Source organism: Chelonoidis abingdonii, chromosome 17, assembly GCF_003597395.2.
Source record: "Chelonoidis abingdonii isolate Lonesome George chromosome 17, CheloAbing_2.0, whole genome shotgun sequence".
NCBI lineage: Eukaryota > Metazoa > Chordata > Testudines > Testudinidae > Chelonoidis > Chelonoidis abingdonii.
This window is the reverse complement of record NC_133785.1, coordinates 18492599-18518179: the sequence shown is the minus strand read 5'-3', so window position 1 is coordinate 18518179 and position 25581 is coordinate 18492599. Positions and strand designations below refer to the sequence as shown.

Below are 25581 nucleotides of genomic sequence, written 5' to 3'. Positions count from 1 at the left end.
ACCAAACCGCTGCAGTACTTCTGAGGGCTGGCCTTCTGCCAGCCACTGCTCTGTGCAGCTTGCCTCTCAGAACCTCAGTTAATGCAACTCCTTGAATTATTCAAAAGTTCGGGAGCTCATTTCTATTTAAAATTTAATTAGAAACCTGGCGTGTCATTTCATTATAAAGGATATAGTAATAGCATCCCTAAAACAGGATGCTTTCCCCAGTCACACTTGGTCTACAAGTCTGTGATATACATGCCACATGTGTGATGGAAGTGCCATGTGATTCCCTATGGAACTGTGTAACCAACTGCATTTATTATGTTACTTCTAACATACCAACCCATGAGTGATGGATTGTTGTTGTTTTTTTAAACCAACCTGCCAGAAAAATGTTTCTTTCATTCACCAAATGTAAAATTTCCTCCCAAAATTACAGTGGAGTAAGGCCCAGGATGGGAAAATTCATTTCTGGAGCAGTGACAGGTCTGAGGTCCAGTATCAGTCAAGGCTAGAAATGGGTCAGAGATACTGTTAGAAAGGAATGATTCCCAGCTTTGTAACAGGACACATAAGATTTGCTTCTTTCACTGTAAAGTGTAAAGATATTGGGTCTCAAAATAACAGTCTGATATAGGCCAGATTTCTAGAGATTTCAAAGCTGTGTTAATTTTTTCCCTCTGAAATCTGTAGAGTTGGACTCAGCTCAGCCTTTTTGTGGCTTTGCAGGTGGAGGGATACAAAATGTAATCCCAGTACATTTCTTCGTAATGTTCTCAAACTTTCCTAAAATATGTGTACTTTTTGTGGCAAACACATGACATGTAGAGAACACCTGGTACTCATTTGGGATGGCTGGCATCACTCAGCTTGTGGCTTTGTCTCTCCTGAGTAACACACTCCTGCTGATAAAATCTTCATGCCACACCATCAGCTTCAGTGGGTCCCTGTCTGAGTAAGGACCTGAGGATTTGTCTCATACTGTCTTGGATTTTTATCCATTTTATCCATACTCCTCCTCCATGAATGTGCATTGAAATGCACAGTCCTCCACACTAGCCCATTGGCACCCACTGTGTTTTCTATATATGCACATCCGTTACCTATCAGTTACTCATGTTCGATTCTACAAGATAAATTAATGTGGCTTGGCACAAGGATTTCTGTAGTGGTCAAGATGGGGGTTGGAATGCTTTTTCCTTAGGACAAGGAGCGGCAGCTGAGTTGCTGTATAGCTACAACTGCAGCAATTGCACAGGAGGCATTGACTGGGAGATTCACATATTTGTGGACCCATTAGCCGTGCCCCTAACTCTTCCTTGCCCTGCTTTCAAAACCCCCTCCACCTACATGCATTGAGGCAAATGGCCTGCAGAGCACAGGAGGGTGGGAAAGGGGGCATGATTTCTCTGCATCCAGCCTTTCTGCACAGTGGAGCAACATCCGTGCCCTTGCCTGTTGGGCTGTGCGTGAGATGGGGTTTAGGATTTACACCATTGCAGCAGCCTTGCAGTGGCTGGAGTCTCAGACCACAGAACCAAAACCATGACCCCTTTAGCCTTTGCTTAGTGGGTTGGCAGGTACACTGGGAAGCACAGATGTATCTGGGGGCTAGCGCAGGGGCATGGATCAGTTTGAAGGTATTTCACTGCATGTTCTTGTGTGTGTGTGTCTGAGAGAGCCAGCGCTAATTATCTGACTTAGTTTGAAAACCCCACAGAGGATGTGCAGAAAAAAGTAAAGAGAATTTGTAATATACTAGTCCCTCACTGAGGACTCGGGAATATTTCAATGCAGGGTGTTTGGAGACTGAGTCCAGAGTTTCCTGCTTCTCCCAAATGCAGAATGAGTCTCTTCCTGCTGTAGTGATGATTGTCAATTGTCTCCAAGGCATGATTAAATGATTCTGAATGTCTTGGGAAGCATTGGGGTCTTCCTGTGATATTAGAGTGACTGATATGTATATGTAGTAGAAATCTAGCACCCCAGCCAGAGGATGAGTACACCCAAGACCTAAAGTTATTAGCAGTTCGGTCTCTGACTTCAGTGGGAACAGGATCTGACTTTTGAAGTTTAAAACTTCCCCTCGAGGATGATGTGCTTGGCCTTTGTCTCTGTCTTTGTTTCTGAATGCAGCTGATACTCTGGCCCAGGGAAGAAGTCAGCGCTGTGTGTGAGAGTCACATTACAGGACTGACCAAGGACCAGAGCAGAGACTTGGAGGCAGATCACCGCTGGGGTGGATTACTTAAGGAGCGCAGATGTTAGCATACAAGGAGGGACCAATGGAGGAAGAGTCAGGGCAGGGCTGGTGCTCAAGTCAGGAAGATAGACGAGGGAGGAGAAGCACCTGTAATGTAGGAGCTTCCTTCTTGATGTCAGCAGCAAAGCTCTGTGTGTAACACAGTATTGATTTGCTCCTTTCCTTCTAGGCACAAGCTCCTGTTGTAAGCATGGGGAGGGGAATGAACTGTGCTGTGTTCCGCATGGCATGTGTATATATGACAATTTCTTGCAATGTCCTGGACAAACTCTATTGAACTAAGGTTAAGTGTTTTATGAGTTTATTGTATTAAAATACAAATGTTTCCATATTATTGTGGGATTGTGTGTAATGTCTCTAGGGTGGAGGCATGACTAATGTAATCCTGGGAAGTGTTATGAGCTTCAAAGGACTCTTTTAAATAATGTGCCAGATGAGAATGAACTTTTAGTTGAGTGGGTTTCCTACAACATACTTTGGAGGAGATGAAGGCAAATTCCCACTTCCGGACCCAACCTTTTGAAGCTATACCTTGAGGAGAAATCCATTGTCTGCTCATCCTCTGCGTCTGGGGTCCCAAGATCAAAGACTCCAGTTGTATAAAGGAGTAACTCACAGATGCATGGCTGTTCTTGTTCTGAGCAAAAGGTGTTATGAACTTGTAACCGCAGAAAAAATCCTGGGTGGGGTTTGAAGGACTGATCACCTCCCAGAACCCATCTTGGAGTTGGGGGGTGACCTCTGGTAAGCTTATTAGTATTCATGTAGGTTCTTTTATTGTTTTAATATATAATGCTTTTACCTTATAAATAAATGTGCTAGCTTAGAAAGGGCTGTGTGGTACCTTCTAAATGGGGGAATTATGCTATTTATTGCCTCTGAGGAGAAAGCAAAGCAGACCTGCGTAGGCAGTTTGACTTGCAGGGGAACGCACAGTATCACAGGGAACTGTGCTGCTTAGAAAAACTATGATAAGGAGGGAGAGATGCAAGTCTCTGCCCAAGAGAGGTGATGGCAGAGAAGCTGGAAGCCTAGAGTGTTTGCTCTTGCTAGACCACAGAGAGGAGTACAGGCGCAGTTGCTCTGAATTATGACAGCATGTTGCAGACTAAAGGACCAGGAGGCTTGGCCTCCCTCCCCAGCTGTCCTCAACTGCCTCCTGGTCACCTCCATTGGTCAGGTTAATGCTCGGTGACCTGGTATGCCAAAGCTCATGAGGAAACCAGAAGCTGTTCAAATTGTCATTTGGGTTTGACTTTTTCATTTCTCCTTTGCAGTAAAATTGGATTGAGTGACTCCTGCAGGCACTTGCAGCAGGGTCCCAAATGACCTCTATCCCCTCCTGTTTCCTCCTGATGCATTGCATCTCCGTGGCAAGCAATGGGGTTTCCTCGCTAACTGAAGAGAAAGAAGAATGGGGTCTGCTTTAAAAAAAAAAAAAGGCTTCAGCTCCATCCCTGGTGTAACCCCACTGACCTCTCTGACTTCATTGACACCAGTAGAGTTGCACTGGGTCATATCCATCCCTGGTGTGTCTGCCTGGATCACCAATCAATATGTTCTTCTTAGGCTCAATCAGAATCAGTCCCACTGCCCTTCCTGTTGATTTTTTTTCAACAGGTGGGAAGTGGAGGCCTCTAGAATCCTTCATTTACTCTGTCTGTTCCTCTCCCGCCACGGCTCCAGTTTGGGCCAACCCAACCTTCCAGCTCAGGGACAGCTCTGTGCTCCCCGGCTGCCAAGTGGCAAAGTCTGTTCCGAGCAGGGTCGTTTAACATGTTAGCGTACGTTAAACCAGGACGTAAACAAGCGGCATCCCGGAGCTGAGTGCAGGCAGGAGGCTGCTCAGCGCTAAGCCTCTTACACATGGTCTTTACCAGGTGCTTCGTTGCATTAATGCCTTGGGTGAAGATGGGATTAAGAACTGTAGATTTGCTGTCAGTCTGGAACAGGAGGTGGCTCATTTCAATGAGCCTGGTGCCTGGAGGGGAGCAGAGGGGATAGCTATGGCGGAGGGCAATTAATGCACTCAGGAGAAAGGGAGTTATTAATAAAAGGGCAATGAGGTGGGAAAGACCTTAATTCACTGACTGTTTAGTTGGAATTTATAATTGTAATACAGTGTCCAGCCTGTCTCTCCTGTTACCCCAGCATCTTCTCTCTCTAGGAATGGCCTCTGTTAAGCAGGGAATAAGTGGGAAATTAAAAAGGGTTTTTTAAAGTGCCACATGCCACTATAATGAACCACAGCTGCCTGTATAAAGACCTGATGGCCCTCAGCAATGATCAAAACTGGGACCCTTAATCAGGGAAGATTCCTCTGTCAAGGGTGGGAGCCAGTTAGGAAGACTGGGTAGAGAAATCTTGTGTTTTGAATTTTGGTAATAAACTAGACTCCTTTCTTGTAATGGAAAAGCATTCACACCAAGTACATACACAAGAGAAGTGCCAAAGGGTATGGCTACACTTGGAAATGTGCAGCGCTGGGAGTTACAGCTGTGGTCGTACAGCTGTGTAGGAACAGCGCTGCAGTGTGGCCACACTGACAGCTACCAGCGCTGCAGTGTGGCCGCATTTGCAGCGCTGTTGGGAGTGGTGCATTGTGGGCAGCTATCATCAGCGTCAAGTGGCTGCAACGGTTGCTTTTCAAAAGCAGGGGTGGTGGAGTGTGACGGAGCACGGGGAGACAGAGAAGCGGATTTGGGAGGCAGACACATGTGACACTCCCTGCCTGCAAGTTCAAAACGGGCGTGGGGTGGAGTGTGACAGGGAGCATTGGGAAGACAGAGAGAGCGGATTTTGGAGCAGACACTGGAGCTCCCTGCCTGCAATTCTGGCCATGTCCCTCACCCTTCTCTCAATCACTCTTTAAAGTTAAAAAGGCTTTCAGACCAGATAAGCAGCTTCTCCGACGGACTCCCTCCCCCCCGCCGTGCTGTTTTGTCTCCTCAAGCCAAAGAGCTGTGAACATTCCAAAGCTCAGGCTCGGCTCGCTCGCTGGACAAAGGAGCAGCTGTGTTGGTTAGCTCCGGGGAGTACCTACCGGTTGTGTAGACAGGAAATTCTGGGATTACCTCTTAATACCCTGGAGGCCAATGACAGTGCTGAGTGTCCACACCTGATGAACAGCGCTGCATCACCAGCGCTGGATTCGCTACACCCGTAGCAGACCAGGAGTACAGCCAGGGAGTTGCAGCGCTGGCTGAGCTTTGTAAGTGTGGACACCGAGTAAGTTGCAGCACTGTAACCCCCTCACCAGCGCTGCAACTTGCAAGTGTAGCCAAGCCCAAAAAGAGGACAGGTATTTGGAAGTGAGTTCTCTCTTTCTAGCATATCCAGGGCTCCCTAGCCAGCAAGCCAGAATCTTTAGCCAGGTTCTTTGAATATTAACCTGATCCTGAACAAGTGATGTACAGTGTAGTATGTCAATGTTGTATTGTAACGTTGCCCTAGTAAAAAGTTTCAGCAAAATAAGCCAAACTCCTAAAAGGGGAGAGTGACTGAGAAAGCATCTACTGTGTGAAGCTTTCTTAACTGGGGCAGAAGGTGAAATTGAGGCAGCAGCAGGGCCCCAAGTCAGACTGGGTAAGCCCCACTACCTGGAGATGTTAGCATCCTCAAACTGGAGTGCAGACCTCTCCATATGCTGTCCTCTTGTGCCATTCTCCTCTGGGATACAGGTGGGGGTCCCATGCAGGCTGAAAACCAGCAGGTTTCTGGTCTGCTGCCTCTTTGTGTCACTCACCCTGCTGTGCTGCTCTACTGTCTCTTAAATCTTCATTACTGGTAAATTTAGTAGATCCTTCCACAAGGAAAAACTCATCTTTGAACATGGTCCATATGTACCCAGATATGATCTAATCTACCACCGACTTAAATTGAATGCCCCTAGAGCAGAGCAGCACAGTCAGTAGAATGGAGATCTAGCTGTGAAGGGGTTAATGATGAGACTGCAGCTTGCTCACTTCTGACCGCTTCTCTTCTCCTTTCTCTTGCATCCTTCTATTCCGTAAACAGGTCTCCACTTCCCTGTTGAAATATGATGCACTCATAAACCAGCCTGACGAATCTGGCATTGCAGCCAGCTACCTAATACCCATCCTGTTAACATAATACCCAGCACCTCCTCGCCAGGGTGAGTGCAAGTAACTTGAGTCAATCTGGACTTCATATTCCATGATGCAGGGTGACAGGATGCAGTTACTGTAGAAATCTCAGTAGTACTCTGGCGGGGGCAGGGGCAGTCTAGCGGCTTAGCACACTCGGGAGGTGGACAAGATATCACCCAACAATTCTGTTGAATCCAAGTTCTGTGACTCAGACTACAAGAAAGGATGATCTTGGGTCTCAGCTTGAGGTGCCTTACAGGGACCTGATGTTCAGAAAATGCTGGACACCTGCCCTCTAAAAAATCAGACTCCTTTAAAGTGCTTCAGGTGGGGAACTGAAAATCAATAGTTGTTTTTGAAGATCTAGGTCTTGACGTACACTAACTAGAGAGGCTGAACAATCACTCCAGATCCCTGAACTCTGGAGATGTCTGAATCTCGATTGGGATCTGGATTCTGCAAATATCTTTATAATGGGCAAAACCAGTGCCTGCCAAATCTAAACCCCCTTGAACTTAGGGGCAGTCCAAGGCTAGATCTGAATTTTGCTCATCTGTAAAGTAACTGGTGGAACAGAGTTCTTCGCAGGATTTTAGGGACATTTAGGTTTTAATCCATGCCAGGTTCTTGTTGGGCCAGACATGTAGTAGGACCCTGGGCTTAGCCTGCAGGGAGGTGGTGCTGGTGGGGAGGGGAAATGCTAAATCGATTAGCACTGAGCCTGAGGACTCCTGCCTCTGCTTCCATCTCACTGACTCACTGCTGGAGAAAAGCAGCTCAGGTTTCAGTTGTAGGCTGCCCTGTAAACAGGAGCCTGCTAGGAAGTGCAGGATCAGTTCTCTCTCAGCTTTGATCTCGCTGGTGAGACAGGAGGCAGCAATCCATCAGCTTCCCTGAGGGCTCGCTCACCCTGAGTGCTCTCTGTTCAGAGGATAGCAGGCAGGCTGACTCACATGGGAGGTTTAACCCTTAGGGAACTGGCAAATTCCCAGGTGCTCTGACAGTTTAAGAAAAGGTCAGTTGCAAGTGTTTCAAGGGAGGCTGATGTGTCAGGAGAGTTTCCAGCTGTCAGGGAGTAGTGCTCTTGCTTGCTACTTGGCCAGTTCCAGCCCTGTGCAAGGAATCTGTCTGCTTTCCTGCTGCGTGTCTTCGTAGTCCAGTGTCCCATCTCTGACAGTGCCCAATACCTTACGCTTCAGGGGGAGGCCAGTCCTCCCCTCCTTACCCATAGTGCATCTGTGCAGGCGCAATTCCTACAGTTCTCAATGGGGCTACTGTATGGAATGAAATGCCACACGTTTCAATGGAAGCGGAAGCCCGAGAGCCTGGTGAGGTGCACTAGTCCTCCCCTGCCCAGTGCCCTCAATCCCATGCGTCTGACGAAGTGGGTATTCACCCACGAAAGCTCACGCTCCAAAACCTCTGTTAGTCTATAAGGTGCCACAGGATTCTCTGCTGCTTTCTCAATCCCATGGTCATTCCTGCCATTAACCAGTCTCTGGCTAGTGAGGCAGTGGCTGCTGCATATTTTCAGACAGGAGGATGATGACAGGGCACTTGGAGCGGCTGGTGCCAGACTGCAGCCAGGGAGGGGTTTTCTCTGCCTGGGCATTAGCTCACTGCTCTTGCAGCCACCTTGCATGACAGGGCATAACCTCTTTGCTAGCCAAAGAGCGGTGGTGGGGAGCCCTTCAGGTGGCAACTGTCTCCTTTGGCCCTTGGAACTCTTGAGACTATCGATCCTGTTTGCACGTTCGCTAGTGAAGAGGCACTTGGATTTATGCCATATTCCCTTCAGAGCTCAGATTGAGCCTATGAGCTCCAGGTGGCCCAAGTGACAATAGATCTCGGTGCCCCGTATGGGGCCAGAGGTGGGAGAGGCCCCATGGGAGCCCAGTTAACAGCACCCTGGAGGAGCTTGATAGGCTCCAGTTTCACTTTGAAGGAAAGCATCAGGAGAAAGTCACCAGCTCCATGTCACAGTGTGGGTCAGGGGCTCTGAGCCATCACAGGCATATAAAGCAGCCTTAGGGAGAGCTGGGGGCTGATTTTAATATAAAGCTACTGATGTGGGAGATTCTTGTAAATCAACCACCAGCCGGGTAGGAATTTGCCTGTGACACTTTTGTGGTCACCTTTAGGGGTGAAAGGATCAACTTGCTTCCTGCTTTGGGACTATGGGGACTGAGACCGATGAGTTGCTCAGGCAGCATGGAGAGGTTTACCTGCAATGGAGTATCCAAGTGGCTCTTGCTAACAACACACTCTCTCCACCGCCCTCAACTGAGCTCCAGATGCAGTAGCAGTAAGCAGTGGTTTGGGGACGAGTGTCATTCGGAGGCTCCTTTCATGGACGCGCACTGTAAGGCATCCAGACGGCTGCCTCCCACCATGCTTAATGAAGCATCCACTTTGGCAGCCAGGCAAGAACATATGTCGGACAATTGCTTATTTATTTATGAAGAATAACCACAGCCCAGGGAGGTGGGAGGGCCGGTGTTTTCTGGCTGCAGCGAGTCCACTTTCTGGCTCCCAGCGTGCACTGCTCTAGGTGTCGGGGAAAGAGGACTTGTTCAGGAGGGCAGCCCAGTACTCAGCAGCATTGTTATTGGCAGCTTCTTGAAAGGAATGGAGAGACCGATTCATCCCGGGTGGGTCCATTGGCATTAGGGATGAGTGTGGCTGGAGCATGTGGCCTGTCAATTGTCAGTAGCTAATCTTGCTGTTACTGTGTCAGTCCAGGACATCTTATAGGTCCTTGCTGGGCTTCCAAGAGAAGCCACTGACTGGTCTGATTTTCCTGCTGTGAGGCCTAGTGTTCCCTCGCCCTGATATTCCAAAAGCTGCTGGATTCCCCTCAAAACACCACACACACTGGCCTTCCAGAACAGTGCCATGCTGCAGTTAGTGAGCCTTCGGTTGGGAATGTGTGGATTTAGCTCAGTCCCTATTTCTGGCCTTTATTCCCTACGGCTAAACAGTTTCTTCAATAACCTGGTGGTTTGGAAACCCGGGAACCACCTGTGAGGTGATTTTATGCTGTGAGGTGCTTTCCTGACCCAGAGTCTGCTCTCAGTGACATCCGAGTCAATCCAGATTTCAGTGGCGGTACCTATGTGTAACTGAGAGCAGGATGAGGTCTATCATTCTGTCGTTCCTTTCCCCCTCAATCTGTCATTTCCACCTTAGTCTGGTAGTGGCTGAATGGCGGTACATACTGGTATCTGTTTGAGAGCCCCTGTATTAAATGAATTGCAGGATCTCAGCCTAGTTCCTAGAGCATGCAAACCCACCTCATGAACATTGTCAACAGAACTGGCCTCTGGGTTGGCAGGCTCAGTGGAGAGGCCTGGTACAGAAGGGGCTGTGAAGTCTGAACTCCCCTGTCATCCCTAAAAGGGTGCCTCCAGGCTGGGTGGTGAATGGATGGGAAGCTTGCACTGCTGTTGCCCAAGCTGCATCTGCCAATCATATTCTCGTTAACATATGAACTTAAGTCTATTAAACGAACCCATTTCCCTCTTTGGTGGCAAACACCAGGGCACTCTCATAGGGCCTCCAACCTCTGTCATCTGTGTCCCTAAGTAGATAGACCGTGGGCTTGTTTCCTCCTCTCTGCTTTCATCTCCCAGTCTTTCAGCGTTCATGATCATTTGTGATAGACTCCTAACATGAAGCATCTTGGATTTGTTTTAGACTACAGTTTTCCAGTTACCTCTCATAAGGCTCTGCCCAAGGGAAACAGGACGCAAGTTAAAGACAACTGGGAAACAAACCCCCTTCAGCCGTCATCTGATTCCATGGAGCCTGACCCACATACACCTTTCACCAGTGCTCTGGAGGAAGAGGAAGAGCTGCTCCCCATAGATCAGTCTAAGGGAGGGCAACAGAGCAGCCAGACTCAATGGCCAAAGGACATATCTTCAGAAGCAACTGGCCAAAAGGACTCCTTGTTCTCCCTCCTGTTCTCCACAGCCTCCAGCAGACTGGGTGTTGTGACTGAGGCAGCTGTAGGAAGCCAAGAGGAGGACTCTGTTCCTGAGCACACTTCTTCGGGCTTTGACCTAGGAAGTAGCATGGGGCCAAGTCTGCTGCCTGTGTCCTCCATCCTGTCGGTCATCACTGCAGGATCCCAAGTTGTCACAGAGCATTCCATCCAGGTGACTTCAGAAAATATTGGGGCTACAGTGGGAGTCGGAGTGGAGCTAGCAGGGACCGTGGCAACAGCAGAGTCCACACAGACGCTGGTGGGAGCTGGAGTGGAGACCACAGAGCTCCCAGTGAGAGGGGAGCTCATTGAGCCGTCAGTACGAGAAGAAGGGGAGCAAGTGGGCCCCACAGTGTTAACTGGAATGGAGCAAACGGAGGAAGCTCCTGAGGTAACATCGCCTGGAGGCAGCCCCCAAAATCCCAAGATTGTTTCTGATAGTGGTGATGGCCCCGCAAATGCCAGCTCCTCAGCGGCTTCCTTGGATAGGTCTGACGAACCAGCTGCAACCCCTGCTCGGAATGGCATGAAGCTGGCTACTGAGACCGTGGCAGCAGGGCGGAGCTTTATGCCACAGACTGGGGACACTCACCTGGATGTGCTGTCAACAGGACTGCCCTGGAACTCGGCACAGGTATCCCATTATGCGGGGGAGGGGGACTCATTGTGGAATATGTTTGGGTATAAACCCTTCCTGTCCCAGTGCTGTGTGAATATTAACTTATACTCACCTCTCCCTGCTTTCAAATGCCCCATCATCAGGCTGGTGGAAATAGTTGCTGGGACTTTTCCCATGACCTCACTAAAGGTTGTAGGGGATTGTTCCCTCTTTCATGGCACATTGTGGAGACGCCTCAGATACTGAGTGTGTGTGTGGGTCAATTCACCAAGAAACCCTCCCACACAGTTTTGTTTCTACCCTGCTGTCTGTGCATATCTAATGTAATCTTTGAGCAGAAAACAGCAGTGAAAGGGTTAAAATCTAGCTCCTTTCAAGTCCAGTTATATTTCTTCAGGTTGCATTTTTGGAAATATAAGTGCATGAATGGCCCCAAACACCTCTGGGAGGTGCCTACACCATCAGTACCTGCATCGCTACCTGCGCTGCAACTGTTGGTACCTGGACAGATGCAGGGCATGTGGGAGCAGGTCAGCAGTACACAGATCTTTGTCAGCAGGTTAGTACAGGAGATTTGCAGGGAGGGAATTGCAGGACAGACATACAATACAGTTGCAGGGAGGGTTCAGAGGAAGGATGGTCTAGTGGTTAGAGCACTAGCCTGGACTGTGGGAGGCCTGTTCAATAGCTGTTCTTCCACAAACATCCAATTTGACCTTGGTCAAGTCACTTAGTCTCTCTGTGACTCACTTGTCCATCTTTAAAATGGGGATCATAGTGCTTCCCTGCTTCAAAGGGATGCTGTGAAGATAAGATTGTGAGGTGCAAAGATATTATGCAAATAGAGGCCATATAAGTGCCAAGATAGATGGGGGTGAAGGTTACAAGGTAGCAGTACAATAAGATTGCAGGTGGTTGTACGATTGCAGGGTACCTGTGCGGTAGTACCTGCTTTGAGATCTATTGAGGCTTCTCTTGTGTTGCAAAATTTTCTGTAAGGCTTGATGGTATAAGGAATGGAGAAAGAGATCCAGAACTTTTCACCACTAGGTCAGCGAATTTCAGTGCCACTCAAGCTGATAGTGAGTGAGGTGACCAAGTCATTATCGTCTGATGGCTGTTGAACTGGACTTTGTCTAGTTTTGAAACAATCTGCAGCTTCTAGGAGTTCAGCTGAGGAGAAGGGCTCCATTTCAGCCTGCCTACAGAGCTGCTTCTTAAGGACCATGAGGCTCTGGGTGGAGTCTCTGTTGTGATAATATGCAGGCCACCTAAACAGCAGGTCCAGCTACCAGAGTGTCTAGCTCCATTTGGATGATATAATGCAGTAAACAGGTGTCCCTATCACACAAATCAGTCTGGCAGTTAGCACTAATTGCCTGTCCCCTCCCCCATTCTTATTCTCAATAAGGGAGCCAAGGACTGAATGCACCATTAGATAGCCTCAAGGTAGCAAGGCTGATTGGCATGGTAGCCTGTAGGGAGCTTACCCGGCCACTGATTGTACTGTTCCTGCTCTGAGGATTAACAGAGCACAGTACCGAAATCCACTAGCACTCAAATGAAAAAGAAGACATTTCTTTTCTATGCATGTATATCACAGCCTGGAGAATAGGGTATGTCCTCCAGTATCTCATCTTTGGAGAATCCCCTCCATACTGGAGAACATGCAGTTCCTCCAGAGCTTTCCCAAAAGGTCAACCCCCTGGTCAGCGTACAATACAACGCCTCACTTGCTCTGCTCAAGCTTCTTGTGCCTTCATCAGGAAGCTGCAGTCTCCTTCCAAACCCAGCTGTATGTGTCTTGTCTTTTCAGGTGATCTGCAAGGACTGGAGTAACCTGGCAGGGAAAAACTACATCATTCTGAACATGTCTGATAACATCGACTGCGTAAGTCAGACACAAGAGACCTGAATAGAATGAGAGTAAATGGGAAATAGCTAGAATACTAACATAGGGGCTGGCTCTGCTACACAGGGCAGCAAAATATTTGTTAGTGTGACCGATCATAGGATTCATAGGACATTTTCTAGGGCAGGGGCGGGCAACTTTTTGGCCTGAGGGCCATATTGGGTTTCCAAAATTGTATGGAGGGCTGGTTAGGGGATATGTCTGTTCAATAACATTTTGTGTATCATCAAAATAAATTTGAAAATAGCTTTTTTCTGTATTTCAGTTTTAGTGATCTTGGATGTTCATTGTAACTAGATTTGGTATAATAGTTTCAGAGATACTTGTGATATTTTAAATGGACTGTGTTCCTTTAATTGAATCAAGCCTCTCAACAGGCCAGTGTTGTTGGTAAGCATCTCAGTTTTACAGCTGGAGAAACTGAGGCACAGAGCAGTGAAGTGACTTGCTTCAGGACACACAGTGAGTCAGTGGCAGAGCTGGGAGTAGATCTCAGATTCGCAATCCTGTGATTTTAGCCAAAAGCCCGTGCATCCAGAAGGATAGAAATTGGGTTTATAATATATAGCCATTGGTCTGCTTTTCATTTTCCAGACTTTTTACAAATGCTAGTCATCACAACCCCGATGGGACGAAGGTTAATATTATTCCCATTTTACAGATGGGGAAAAAGTTGGCAGCGAAAGTGTTTTGTCCAGTGTTGGATCTGGACTTATATCACCGTAATTCCTGGGTAGAAGTCCAGTGCTCAAACTACTAGCTCATATTTCTCTTTCACACTCATACTTTCTAAACAGTATGCCGTACTGGGTTCTGTGCTGGCAGTGCAGTCACTGTGGAAGCAAGCACAGCATCTGTTCTTAGCTTAGTAATAGCTCCAATACAGCCTGAGAGGTCAGAACCTATTTTACTGCACGTAGGTACATGGCCTAAAGCACCAGGTTTGGGATCTTTAATTTCCACCTGGATGACCACCAGATGGAAGGAGCCTTTTCCCCATCTCATCTGCAGGATAGTACCTGTAACACTGCATTCCCTAGTCATGCAATGAAGCGGCAAAATTGGGGTCTGATCCTAAGACCCAGACTTTTTTCCTTTCCTCACTTTTGGGGTCTGATGTCTCTGCTCAGGTTTCTCTGATGATTCTGCAAATAAAGACTCATTGTTTATGGAGTAAACTGGTTCAGGCTGTCACTAAATCTTCCTTAAGTGCCTCTGCTCTTGTCCCCCTCACCTCCCCCTTATCTTGTTTGCTTTCCAGTGTCTGTTAACCAGAAGTGCTCTGCTAATCCAACACTCACCCATCAGTCCCTGAAAGCTGCAGTTAATTGATGAACCCAAAGTCCCTTGTGTATGTCTGGTAAAAGGGCCCATTTACCTTTAGAACCTCCCATGGGCCATTTATCAAACCCTTAAAGACCAATTATCAAGGGGACAGGGTCAGGTTGTCCTTTGTGATTTTTAAACTGATTTTTAAAATACATAATTACTTTAGAAATTTGAAACAATGTTTCTCTGATTTAATATTTTCTCCTCTTTTCATATCTGTTTTTTTTTTATCATAGGCCCCTGCACTGGACTAACTGTGCTGTTTTTGTTCTTACAGGATTGCTCTTGAGCACTGATGTGTGCAGATTGGTCTTTTTTTTAAAAAGAGAAAATGAGACCCTGAAGAATTTGTTTTAGAAACAATAAATATATAGACTGAATGATGATCACTTTCTAAAGGGGTTTAAGAAATATGTTCCTTTCAGTAAGCCTCCTGACCTTAGCATTGCCCCTTCAAACAGAGAACTGTTTGTCCTTCATACCATTTTAAGTGCTTCTGTCACAACTAGCATTTACAGTTCAGAACATCAGCGCTTGAAAATAAGCTTGTGATGGCTCATTTCCTATCCACCTTGGTCATTATCCCTCTCTCTCCCATTTCGTCTGTGTACTACACAAGTGCAATTTTGCTGTACGTAATAGCTCTCATCTCTTCCTGTTGCCATTTGCAATCATTGAGTTTTAACCATTGGAAGGAGATAAAAAGTGAAAGCAAAAGTGCAGGGAACTGGAGGTGTAATCCTCCACTATTCCCTTGCCAAACATAGATGCCGCCCTTGGGCAGGCAAGACTGGGCTGTTTTTCTACTTGACTTCATGTTTCAAAACAAATATTCCCAATAAGTGGTTTATGCAGTCCTCAACCTTATTCAAAGGGACACCTATCAACTTAAATATTTAACACAAGTGTTTCCCTTCCCTGTGTTGTATTATTGTTCTATACGATTGAAACTGAAAGGATTTTTGTTGTTTAAGTCAAATTCCCTCCTCCCCCACCATCACAGTTGATGCAGTTTGTTTACTGTCTGTTGAACTTCATTCAGGTTGGACAGTGAAAGTACACAGGCTGGCTTCCCTGAGTGCATCAGTTTTGCTTTCTGGCTCCTGTACACTAGGCCCCTGCTGGGTTTTGTTTCGGTTTTCAATGCTGCAGGAGAGTATGTTTGCATTTTTAAGCAATTTATTGATTTATTTAAATTAGTTTAGAAAAAACATGCAGATATTTCTGTTTGGTTGTAAGGGCCTGATGCTATGACGTGTTGAGCGTCAGTGGGCACCTCTCAGCACCTTGCAAGATTGGGCCCTAGGATTCTGTACCTGTTACCACAAACACGCTCTTACCAAGATCTCCAGTGTAAACCCAAGTTGGCTTGGTCCTTTTATCTTTCTAATGGATTCTAAGTGCCCAGGCCCTTTTTGGGCAAAATTCTCAATGATATCTGTGGGAGTTTTGCCTGCAGGATTGGACCTAACAATAAGGCATGTCCATTCAGGGCCCTGCCTCCATTCACAGGCTGTTTGAACCTGCACTGCGAGTTATCCTTTTGCTGGATTAAAACTCTGTCATGGTGGCTTCTATCTTCAGCCAAGGAGAATTGCTGGGGCTGTCAGGGCCTCTTCTGTCTCATTTGCTTCTGTTACTTCAAATATTCTCTTCCCTCTACTCACCCGCCCTTCATTCTTTTCAGGCTGAGCATGCTACCCCTCCCTTCAGCATCCCCAGGCCCCTGCTGAGCCATAGGTGGTGGTTGCGTCACAATGCGGAGAGTCGACCACTAGGCCAGTGATGGTTGCATGACCCCTGTGTGTGGTTCTGAGCAGAAGGCCCCTGCGGTAAAGTTGTGGAGCAGTTTCCCACCCGTGCCCTCTTCCCATGCTTCTCCTGACTGGCTGCATACGCTCCCTCAGCTGAAATCCATCACCCTCGCCTGATGAGACATGGCACTGATGGGCTCTTGTGATTCAGGCCTGAGTCCTAGGTGTCTTTTCCAATTAGGCCATTCACTGCTCAGGCCTGTGCCTGCCCTGAGCACTTGGGATTGCCATGGCAACCAGGAGCGCCAGCATTTATTAATCATCCGGGTGGCCTTTGGGTTGGCATGGCAACTGCAGACAAGAATAGAAACACAGGAGTGGGAAAGTGGCAGAGGAGCTGCCAGGCAATGGCACATGTCAGGCAGAGCTGGGCCCCCCTGACCCAGTGCCGGGTGCTGGGAGAATTGAGGCCTTCCCTTCAGATCTGGCACTTTTTATTGGCTTATGAAACAATTTTACTTTAGGCTAAGAAAACAGCTCTGCACGTGGGAGTGATTCTGGGATCCCTGCCTGCTGCAGGGAGGGGCTCAGTTGAGACTGGAGGATGCTACAAAGAGAAACTCAAAGTGAGGGTACAGGTTAGGACTGAGGTGCTTCAGCACAACTATGTGGGCCAGGACTGGACTGAAAGGAGACGCTGTGATTCTTGACTGAAGAGCCTCTGCAGATCTGGATGTGGAACAAGAACATTGATGGTTTGCATTGTGGTTACTGCCAGCTGCTTTCAGAAGTGCTCAATTGACTTAATTTACACATACATTTAAACCATCCCTCAAGCCTATATGGTTCCTTTCCTACCAGACACAAAATAATCCTACCACAGCCCCATTCAGCCCTGCCGTAAACAAGTATAACTCCATTGAAGTCAGTGGCATTGCACTCACTTACACCAAGTCTGCATTTGTCCCTGTTTTTCCACTCCACTGGTTTTTCCACTCCACATGAAATAGGGTAAGATGCTTTTGAATGTTCCTTATTGCAGGAGGAATTTCGGCTGGAGAAGGGTCCCCAGTTGCTGGCTCTGGTGGAGGATGCCTTCTCCAGGCAGACAGATGGACTGCAGGCCCAGTGGCTGATCTCTCTGAGCAAACCCAATGAGAATGACAAGCACCTGCTAATGACCTTGGCAGGGGAGCAAGGTAGGTGTTGGTAGAAAAACGAGTGATGGTGGGAGAACTGGTAAGAGGTGTATCTGGCTTCAGGATTGTTTTCCAGTGGAGACTTCCAGTGATGCTGGAAAGAGCTTTCTCTGCCTTGTTACCCCCAATTTTTCTTCTGGTTATAGTGACATAATCCTTCCTGTTATACAGTACAATGCTGCCTCTGTTAGCTATACCTGGTGATTGCAGGCTTGTCGGTCTGTACATAGAATATAAACCTCTGTCCCCCCATACACCATGTTACCCCTCCTGTGTATTCTTGCCGTGGTTTTCCCTCTTGACAGTCACATCAGATTCCAGGTTCTCCTCCTGACCTTCAAGACTCTGCAAAGCTCTGCTCTCATCTTTCTCTTCCCTTCACTCCTCCAGGGCCTCCTGCTTCACCCCCTCCCTTTTTATCCTTGCACACATTCATCTTTGTGCATTTTTTCCCAGGCTTGCCTCTGTGCCTCCCTCCCTCTTCTGCTGCAGAAGGTGAAATCGTCTGCTTTTTGTTCAGATCTGCAGAGCCTGCCAATGCTACCCAGTGAGGGTTAGAACTATTGCATGTCTATTGAAAAGCAGTCCCAATAGGAACACTCTGATCATCTGGGGCTGTCTCTGTTCTGTACTACTTCTGTAGTCTGTTTAGAGTATAGGCTCGATGAGGAAGGCCCTATAGCATACAGGGCAAGTAAGAAGTAATATTATAAAATGCAGCACAGTTGTTGGGAAATAATGTTGACATTTAAGGGGTATCTTCTACGTGCTTGTTTAAATTAGTATCTTTCTCCCAACACTGTGGACCATGCCATGTACCATTAAAAAGACTCTTGTAAGCACATGCGGCCCTAATGTCAACCTTTCTTTCTATTGGAGGGGATCCCCTTGGGGATGAGAAGCTGGGCTGTGTAATGCTAGCAGCACAGCTAGGCTGGGCAACTGTCAGAAGTGGAGTTCTGTGCCCAGTTAGGAGCCCTGGAATCGTCAAGGACTAAATCATTTTCTGCTGTAAAGAATGAGGCTCTTGTTAGGTTTCCTCTCTGTTGCTGGACCGAAAAGGAGAGGCACCTGGAGAGGGACAAATTCTCCTTGCCCTCTAAATCCTACTGACAGGTCATGCTTTTCTGGCTTGCCAGCTTGGAGAGTATCCTGTGAGCTGTGTGGGAAGGAAGCCACTTGGGGGCCACTCAGTGATGGCTAGTGACTCCCTAGCAGGGAGGCTTTTGCAGATTTCTTTCTGCCAGGAACAAAGTTGTTGCAATATGCCTCCTGACAGTTAATTGTGTCATGCCTGCTAGGCTGCCTTGCTAGGGATCCCTGCAGAGCACAACACATGTCCTTAAGAATTCTGTAGATCAGGAGAGAGGTGTATTGGCAGAGCTGCGTGAGCAACTCAGGAGTAGCAAGTGCTTCAAGTCGGGGCTGAAATGCATTAGCGGAGGGATGTGTGAGTAGCACAGTGCTTAGTCCCATTATTTTTGGATTCCAGTTATTCCACACTTTCAGTTGCACTTGCATGCACCCAGAATTCCTGGCCAAACATTGCTTTTACCTCATAAAATAGTTTGTAAAGTAATAAAATGTGTGTCTCCTTCTCCTCCACATCCTGCCCTGGAATTCCCAGGGAGTGCTGATGTGCTGAATGTGTGAGCCAAAGCAGAGCATGTAGGGCTGACCACTTCTGTCTGGTTCTCTTCCTCTTACCAGGTGTCATCCCTACAAAAGATGTCCTGATGGCACTGGGGTATGTTCAGAGGAGCTTAGCCGAGGTAAGAACCTGTCTGCTTAACCTACAGGCTGAAGGCAGTCAGTGTAATTAAAATGGGATCATGCTTCAGTCTAAGGGGGCTCTGAACCCTTCATAAGCAAATTGGCAGAACTCTCTATTCCCTCCCTGATGACTGCAGAATGATCAGATGTCAGTTCCCATTAAGAGTGACTGGCTACAGGGTCATCTGCTGTCTCTGGAAGGCTTCTTTGAAGTTGCTGTCCACACTCTGGGGATCCTGCATAGACCAATCCCTTCTCTGCTCCCCACACTGCCATCTGCCAGGATGGGTTGCAGATTTTATCTGTAGGATTTTTTTATAGAAAGATGAGACCTGAGATTTGTCCAGCTCATTGCATTGTCCACTTTGAGCTCTTCTTGCTTGTAGTTGCTCAGCTTCTGCTGAACAGTCCAGGTGAGTTCCCACACTGGGCAGAATGCCCTCTAGGGTTACTCAGCCCTCTGTTTCCTAGGGAAATATTTTTAATTGTTTTTGCCTGTCATCGTATTCCCTGTGTTACTGGGACCATACTGAAAAGCTGAACCTTAGATTTGCTCCAGAGAGGGGGACACCTGATGAATGCAGGTGGCTGTGTCTTCCCTCCCCTCAGTGTTCAAGATTGCTTTTCGGTCCCCTCTGACATCACAACCTTCAGTACAGTAACTCCTCACTTAACTTTGTAGTTATGTTCCTGAAAAATGCGACTTTAAGTGAAATGATGTTAAGCGAATCCCATTTCCCCATAAGAATTAATGTAAATGAGGGGGTTAGGTTCCAGGGAAATTTTTTTCACCAGACAAAAGACTATATTATATATATATATATATACACACACACAATATAAGTTTTAAACAAACAATTTACACAGTGTACACAGTGATGATGATTGTGAAGCTTGGATGAGGTGGAGGAATCAGAGAATGGGATATTTCCCTTACTGCTAAATGATGAACTAGCAAATGGCTGAGCCCTCAAGGGTTAACTCTCTCACTCTACAAGGCAGCAGGAATGGAGGGAGGGGAGACATCACAGACAGAAACACACACTATATGTGTGAGAGAGAGAGATGCGCATTTTCCCTTTAAGTACACTGCCTTGTTAATTAGATCAGCTTGCTGAGACTGGTGTGTCCCTCCTGATCTATGGAAGATGGAGTAAGCGGGGTGCAGGAGCAGGGGGGAGGGTGACACCCTGACATTAGCCCTCCTCTTTCTCCCCCCCCTCCCCCCAGCAAGCAGGAGTCTCAGGGAGCAGCTCCAAGGCAGAGCGCAGGAGCAGCACATGGCAATGGGGGGAGGGAAAGCTGACCTGCAGGCAGCTCCTGCACAAGGAACTTAGGGGAGCGGGGAGCTGATGGGGGGCTGCTGGTCCACCCTGGTTCCAAGCCCCCACCAGCTAGCTGCAATGGGCTGCTCTTCCTGCAAGCAGTAGACAAAGCAGGAAGCTGCCAAATAACGTTAGAAGGGAGCATTGCACAACTTTAAACGCGCATGTTTCCTAATTGATCAACAACATAACAACGAAACAAGCTTAACTGGGACGACTTTAAGTGAGGAGTTACTGTACTCCATTTCTCTCATTGACAGCACTATTCGAATTCCATAGCAGACTACAGTTACTCACCAAACATTCCCCTAAGAACCTTGGTGCCCTGGATGAGGAGCTTGGGAGAAGGCAAACTAGTCTATTTGCTTTGAGACTGCCCCTTTAGCTTGTTGGACTTGAAGGCGTTAAGAGCCTGATTCTGTTCTCACTTACACTGGTGGAACTATACTGACTTCAGTGGAATTACTCCAGTGTAAGTGGGTCAGACCAGAATGTGTTGGCAGATGCATGTCTTCCCCTAACCTAACAACCCAGTGCAGCTAGACAAAGCAAATTAAGTGCTCAGTGTGGTATTGATTGGCTTACACCAGAGAAAGTGCTAAAAGCCCTACAAGGAGCATTGCTGAAATTGTGTAAATAAGGTACCAGCACCCTGAAGTGGCCTTTCCATAGAAAACATGGGAGGAGACTCTTCAAGGCTCTCTTGGTGTTGTTTGAGAGAACAATAAAGCTACCTGCAGAGATCCTACAACTTATATTCTACCTCAGCACCTGGAATTCTTTCGCCAGCCATATCAGTAATGAAACAGACTCTTTATCACAGAGACGTTGTGTAATCATAAGCTTGGAAGAAAGAGGGAGGATATTCTCTTACACTCTTCATATACATATTGAATTGATACATAACCTTTCTGAAATCTGCCAAGTCACTGAGCTCAATCAGCAATTTTCAGCTTTGTTTGCTGATATCCCATTTCTAGCAGGCAAAGTTTTGTTTTGTTTTTTAAAGTTTTGGTATCATGCTTGTCTGGAGTATGTGGTCTGGGGGAGTGATCACAGGACAGGGAGTTCGGAAATCCTATGTTCTAATCCCAGCTGTGACGCTGACCTGCCATTGTGACTGTGGGCAAGACCCTTAACCTGGGTTTCTCCCTTGTAAAGTGGGGCCTTACCTGCCACCAAGGAGTTTTGTGGATTGAAGTGAGTGAGTGTTAATGTGCTAAGATCATTTCTGTGAACACTTCATGGGTGTGTCTACACTGCAGTGAGGAGCAAGCCTCCCAGCCTGGGTAGGCAGAGTTGGGTGGGCTTGCACAAGTCTCCACCTGAGCCACACCTTCCACACTGCTATTTTTAGCATGCTAGCTCGAGTGCTGCTAGCACAAGTCTGTCTGCCTGGGATGGGAGGCTCACTCCCAGCTATAGTTTAGACACCCCATATGTCTGATTGGCCTCTAGAATATTCAGTATCCCAAGTGGAAGCTGGTGGAGTGGGTCACTCATGTAGGAACAGAATGCCAGTCTTCCATCGAAGGAGGTTTTTATCCACAACTTTATTCCTGCACTCCTGTGAACCCAAGTTAGAGCAAAAGAAACAGCAGGTTTGTGCTTAAACATGTAATGCCCCACTCCAGGTTACACTCAGCTGAATGAGTAGTTCTGCCTCCCCCACAGGCTTTCCTCCCCTTTGCCCACTAGGTAGCTGTTTCTAGAGCATTTCCTCCCTCTGACTGACCCTGAGCCACAGCCGCTGCCTTGCTACCCCACTCTGCACACCTGTGTGAGCCCAGAGCCGGGATTAACACCTGGTGTCCTGGTTTCTTCCCACTGTCACTCCCTAGAAGGAAAATGTCATGGCCTCATGGAAGATTTGTAGATAGTATTAGACTGAGATGGGCTTCCTTCCAACTGTGCAGCACAATCCCAGAGCAGATCCCACCAGTCTAGCTCTTGTTCCTGTTGGTCACAGTTAGCCTGTGCACACTGTCAGAGCACTGGGATTCTGCACAGGACAGTGACTGCAGCTCCATTAATCTCCAAATGGTTGAGCATGCCTTACTTTTCGGTGAATTTTAGATTGGCATCCAGAACTACTCAACCACCACAAGCTGCCAGTCACGACCCAGCCAGACTCACAGCGACTATGGGAAACTCTTTGTGGTGCTGGTCATCATCGGTTCCATCTGTGCCATCATCATCATCATGGGGCTTATCTACAATTGCTGGCAGAGGCGCCTGCCCAAGATGAAGAACATGGTGAGTACATGGAGGGTAGGGGAAGACATCTGGACTTGGCTCTTATCCCTCAGGATGGAAAGAGTGGGGTGGCTGGGTGGGCAGGGGACATGTTCCTTCTCCATGTCCACCTTCCCAGGTGAGTTTGGTAGAAGCTCCTGGGCCAGATCACTGTGGGTCAATGGCCGTGTCCAGATTAGAATTTGGGACCCTGATAGTGTTTCCTTATTTGATCTAACCCAATAGCATGAAGCATAGCCTGCAATGGGCCAGATCCAGCTCAAAGAGTTCTTCAGAACAGTCACCTCATCTTTAGTATGGAGATGCTGCCTGCAGATCCCAGCATGCCATGATCCATCTTGGTTCAAGCAGCCAGAGTGCACTGCATGCTGGCAACAATGTTACCCACCATACTTGACCCCTTGTTATTAAAGTTATGACTTCAGGTGGCTCCATTTTATATAGAATAGGTGCAGCCTTTGGGCTCCTGGCATGTGCCACCTCCTTTCCACCATGAAGGCCAGTTGACCTTCACATGGAGCCATGAACAAACTCCACCCAGTCCTATTCCCATGAAAACAATGGCAAAAATCTCCATTGACTTGAACAGGAGCAAGATCTGGCCCTGGCCTTGTGCCTCTACAGCATCGGGAGCTTTTCTCAGTTTGTGTGTCCCATCCTGCCTCCTTCTCCTCCCCCTTCCAGTCACACGGCGAGGAGCTGCGCTTTGTGGAGAACGGCTGCCATGACAACCCCACCTTGGACGTGGCCAGTGACAGCCAGTCGGAGATGCAGGAGAAGAAGACCAGTGTGAATGGCGGAGGTGCCATCAACGGCCCCAACGGCTGGGATGTCCTGATCACCAAGCGGGCGAGTGAGGACGCAGATGTATTTGAAGAAGATACACATCTTTAAAAAGAGAAACGGCTTAAATATATGTCTATCCTATCTTGACTTAAGGACTGTGAGGTGAGGGGCAGCTTCTCAGGAACCTCTTATAGGGCTTGGGACAGAGCGACTCTTTCTTGTCGTGGTCCTGAGGCTGCATCTGAATCCTGGAGCAAGAAGGGTCACTGGGAGTGGAGGGAGGCGGGTGGGGCGCTGGGGTGTGTATGTGTATGTGTCTTTTGCTATCAGTAGCGCCAATGCTTTTTTCATCACTTTTAAATGCACTTACTTAGCTCTCTGGTAGCGGCTGAGAATGGCTGGGTTTGAGAAATAAAATGATGAGGCTAAGATGGACTCCAAGTGACTGGGGAGTCAACTCACACTGGATGCCCAGCAGGGAGATGGCAGGCCAGACCCTGACCTCACTGGCTCCTGGAGCTGGAATCAGAATCTGTCCCAGCAGGTGCAATAGGAAAATCTGGGTCTTGTTCTGGATCTGGGAAGCGAAGATTCAGTTGATGTTCTGGGCAGAAAGTTTGCATTCTGTGCATGTATGAAGATCAGATATTCTCTGGTGCCCTTGCTTTAGCTTCTGATGAGACGGGCTGCTGTGTTGTTCAGATGAAAACATTTTCCTGTGAGCTCTCACCTCTGCCTAATACCCCCCAAATCCCTTTTTGGTTCCACAAGCACCATGTTGAACCTGAAAAGTTTGAGCACTTTAACCTAGCCTGGTTTGGCTGGATGATTGCAGAGAATTCAGTGCTGCACTGCAGAGCGTCTGCTGGTACTTCAGTGTGGGGTGGGAATTCATCTGAAAAGGACACTTACCTATCTTCTGGCATTTGGGAGGTCACATCAGCAAAAGATCCCTTGTCTAAATCTCAGAGTAGGAGGCCTTTTCTGCTCCTATCCCATTTTCCATGGTCGTGGCCTCCAGCTGTGGGTTGATCTCGTGAGATGAACATACAGAGTAGCTAGGACATCTTAATGAAGGAAAATAAGATCCAGAGATCGAAAACTTCCCCCTTCCATTTGGGACCTTACCAGATCTGTTTCAAGGGAGAAGATTCTAGTCTCACTCACATCAGTATAAAGCATGAGTAACTCCACTGACGTTATTGCATTTAAACTAGTATAAAAGTCAGTGTGAGGTCAGAATCAAGCCTAAGTGCCCATACAAGTGCTTCTCAGGCTTGCCTTGGGCAAACCAATCCTGCTGGAAAGGTATAACAAGTGGGGTTCCGCAGGGGTCTGTTTCGGGACCGGCTCTGTTCAATATCTTCATCAACGACTTAGATGTTGACATAGAAAGTACGCTTATTAAGTTTGCAGACGATACCAAATTGGGAGCGATTGCAACTGCTTTGGAGGACAGGGTCAAAATTCAAAATGATCTGGACAAATTGGAGAAATGGTCTGAGGTAAACCGGATGAAGTTCAATAAAGACAATTGCAAAGTGCTCCACTTAGGAAGGAACAATCAGTTTCACACATACAGAATGGGAAGAGACTGTCTAGGAAGGAGTATGGCAGAAAGAGATCTAGGGGTCATAGTGGACCACAAGCTAAATATGAGTCAACAGTGTGATACTGTTGCAAAAAAAGCAAACGTGATTCTGGGATGCATTAACAGGTGTGTTGTAAACAAGACACGAGAAGTCATTCTTCCGCTCTACTCTGCGCTGGTTAGGCCTCAACTGGAGTATTGTGTCCAGTTCTGGGCACTGCATTTCAAGAAAGATGTGGAGAAATTGGAGAGGGTCCAGAGAAGAGCAACAAGAATGATTAAAGGTCTTGAGAACATGACCTATGAAGGAAGGCTGAAAGAATTGGGTTTATTTAGTTTGGAAAAGAGAAGACTGAGAGGGGACATGATAGCAGTTTTCAGGTATCTAAAAGGGTGTCATGAGGAGGAGGGAGAAAACTTGTTCACCTTAGCCTCTAATGATAGAACAAGAAGCAATGGGCTTAAACTGCAGCAAGGGAGATTTAGGTTGGACATTAGGAAAAAGTTCCTAACTGTCAGGGTAGTTAAACACTGGAATAAATTGCCTAGGGAGGTTGTGGAATCTCCATCTCTGGAGATATTTAAGAGTAGGTTAGATAAATGTCTATCAGGGATGGTCTAGACAGTATTTGGTCCTGCCACGAGGGCAGGGGACTGGACTTGATGACCTCTCGAGGTCCCTTCCAGTCCTA

General features: G+C 47.5%; 1 protein-coding gene across 2 annotated transcripts in view; it reads left to right on the top strand.

Moving 5' to 3' along the window:
- PODXL2 (podocalyxin like 2) overlaps positions 1-24585 on the top strand; it is a 41907-nt gene extending 17322 nt beyond the window's left edge. For both annotated transcript variants that reach the window (XM_032802742.2, XM_075073174.1), the window contains 6 exons: positions 10054-10979; positions 12781-12855; positions 17002-17158; positions 18869-18930; positions 22333-22512; positions 23197-24585. In XM_032802742.2, coding sequence (XP_032658633.1) covers positions 10054-10979; positions 12781-12855; positions 17002-17158; positions 18869-18930; positions 22333-22512; positions 23197-23406 — 1610 coding nt within the window. In that variant the 3' untranslated portion in view covers positions 23407-24585. The remainder of the gene's footprint in view (positions 1-10053; positions 10980-12780; positions 12856-17001; positions 17159-18868; positions 18931-22332; positions 22513-23196) is intronic.
- The last annotated feature ends 996 nt before the right edge of the window (positions 24586-25581 follow it).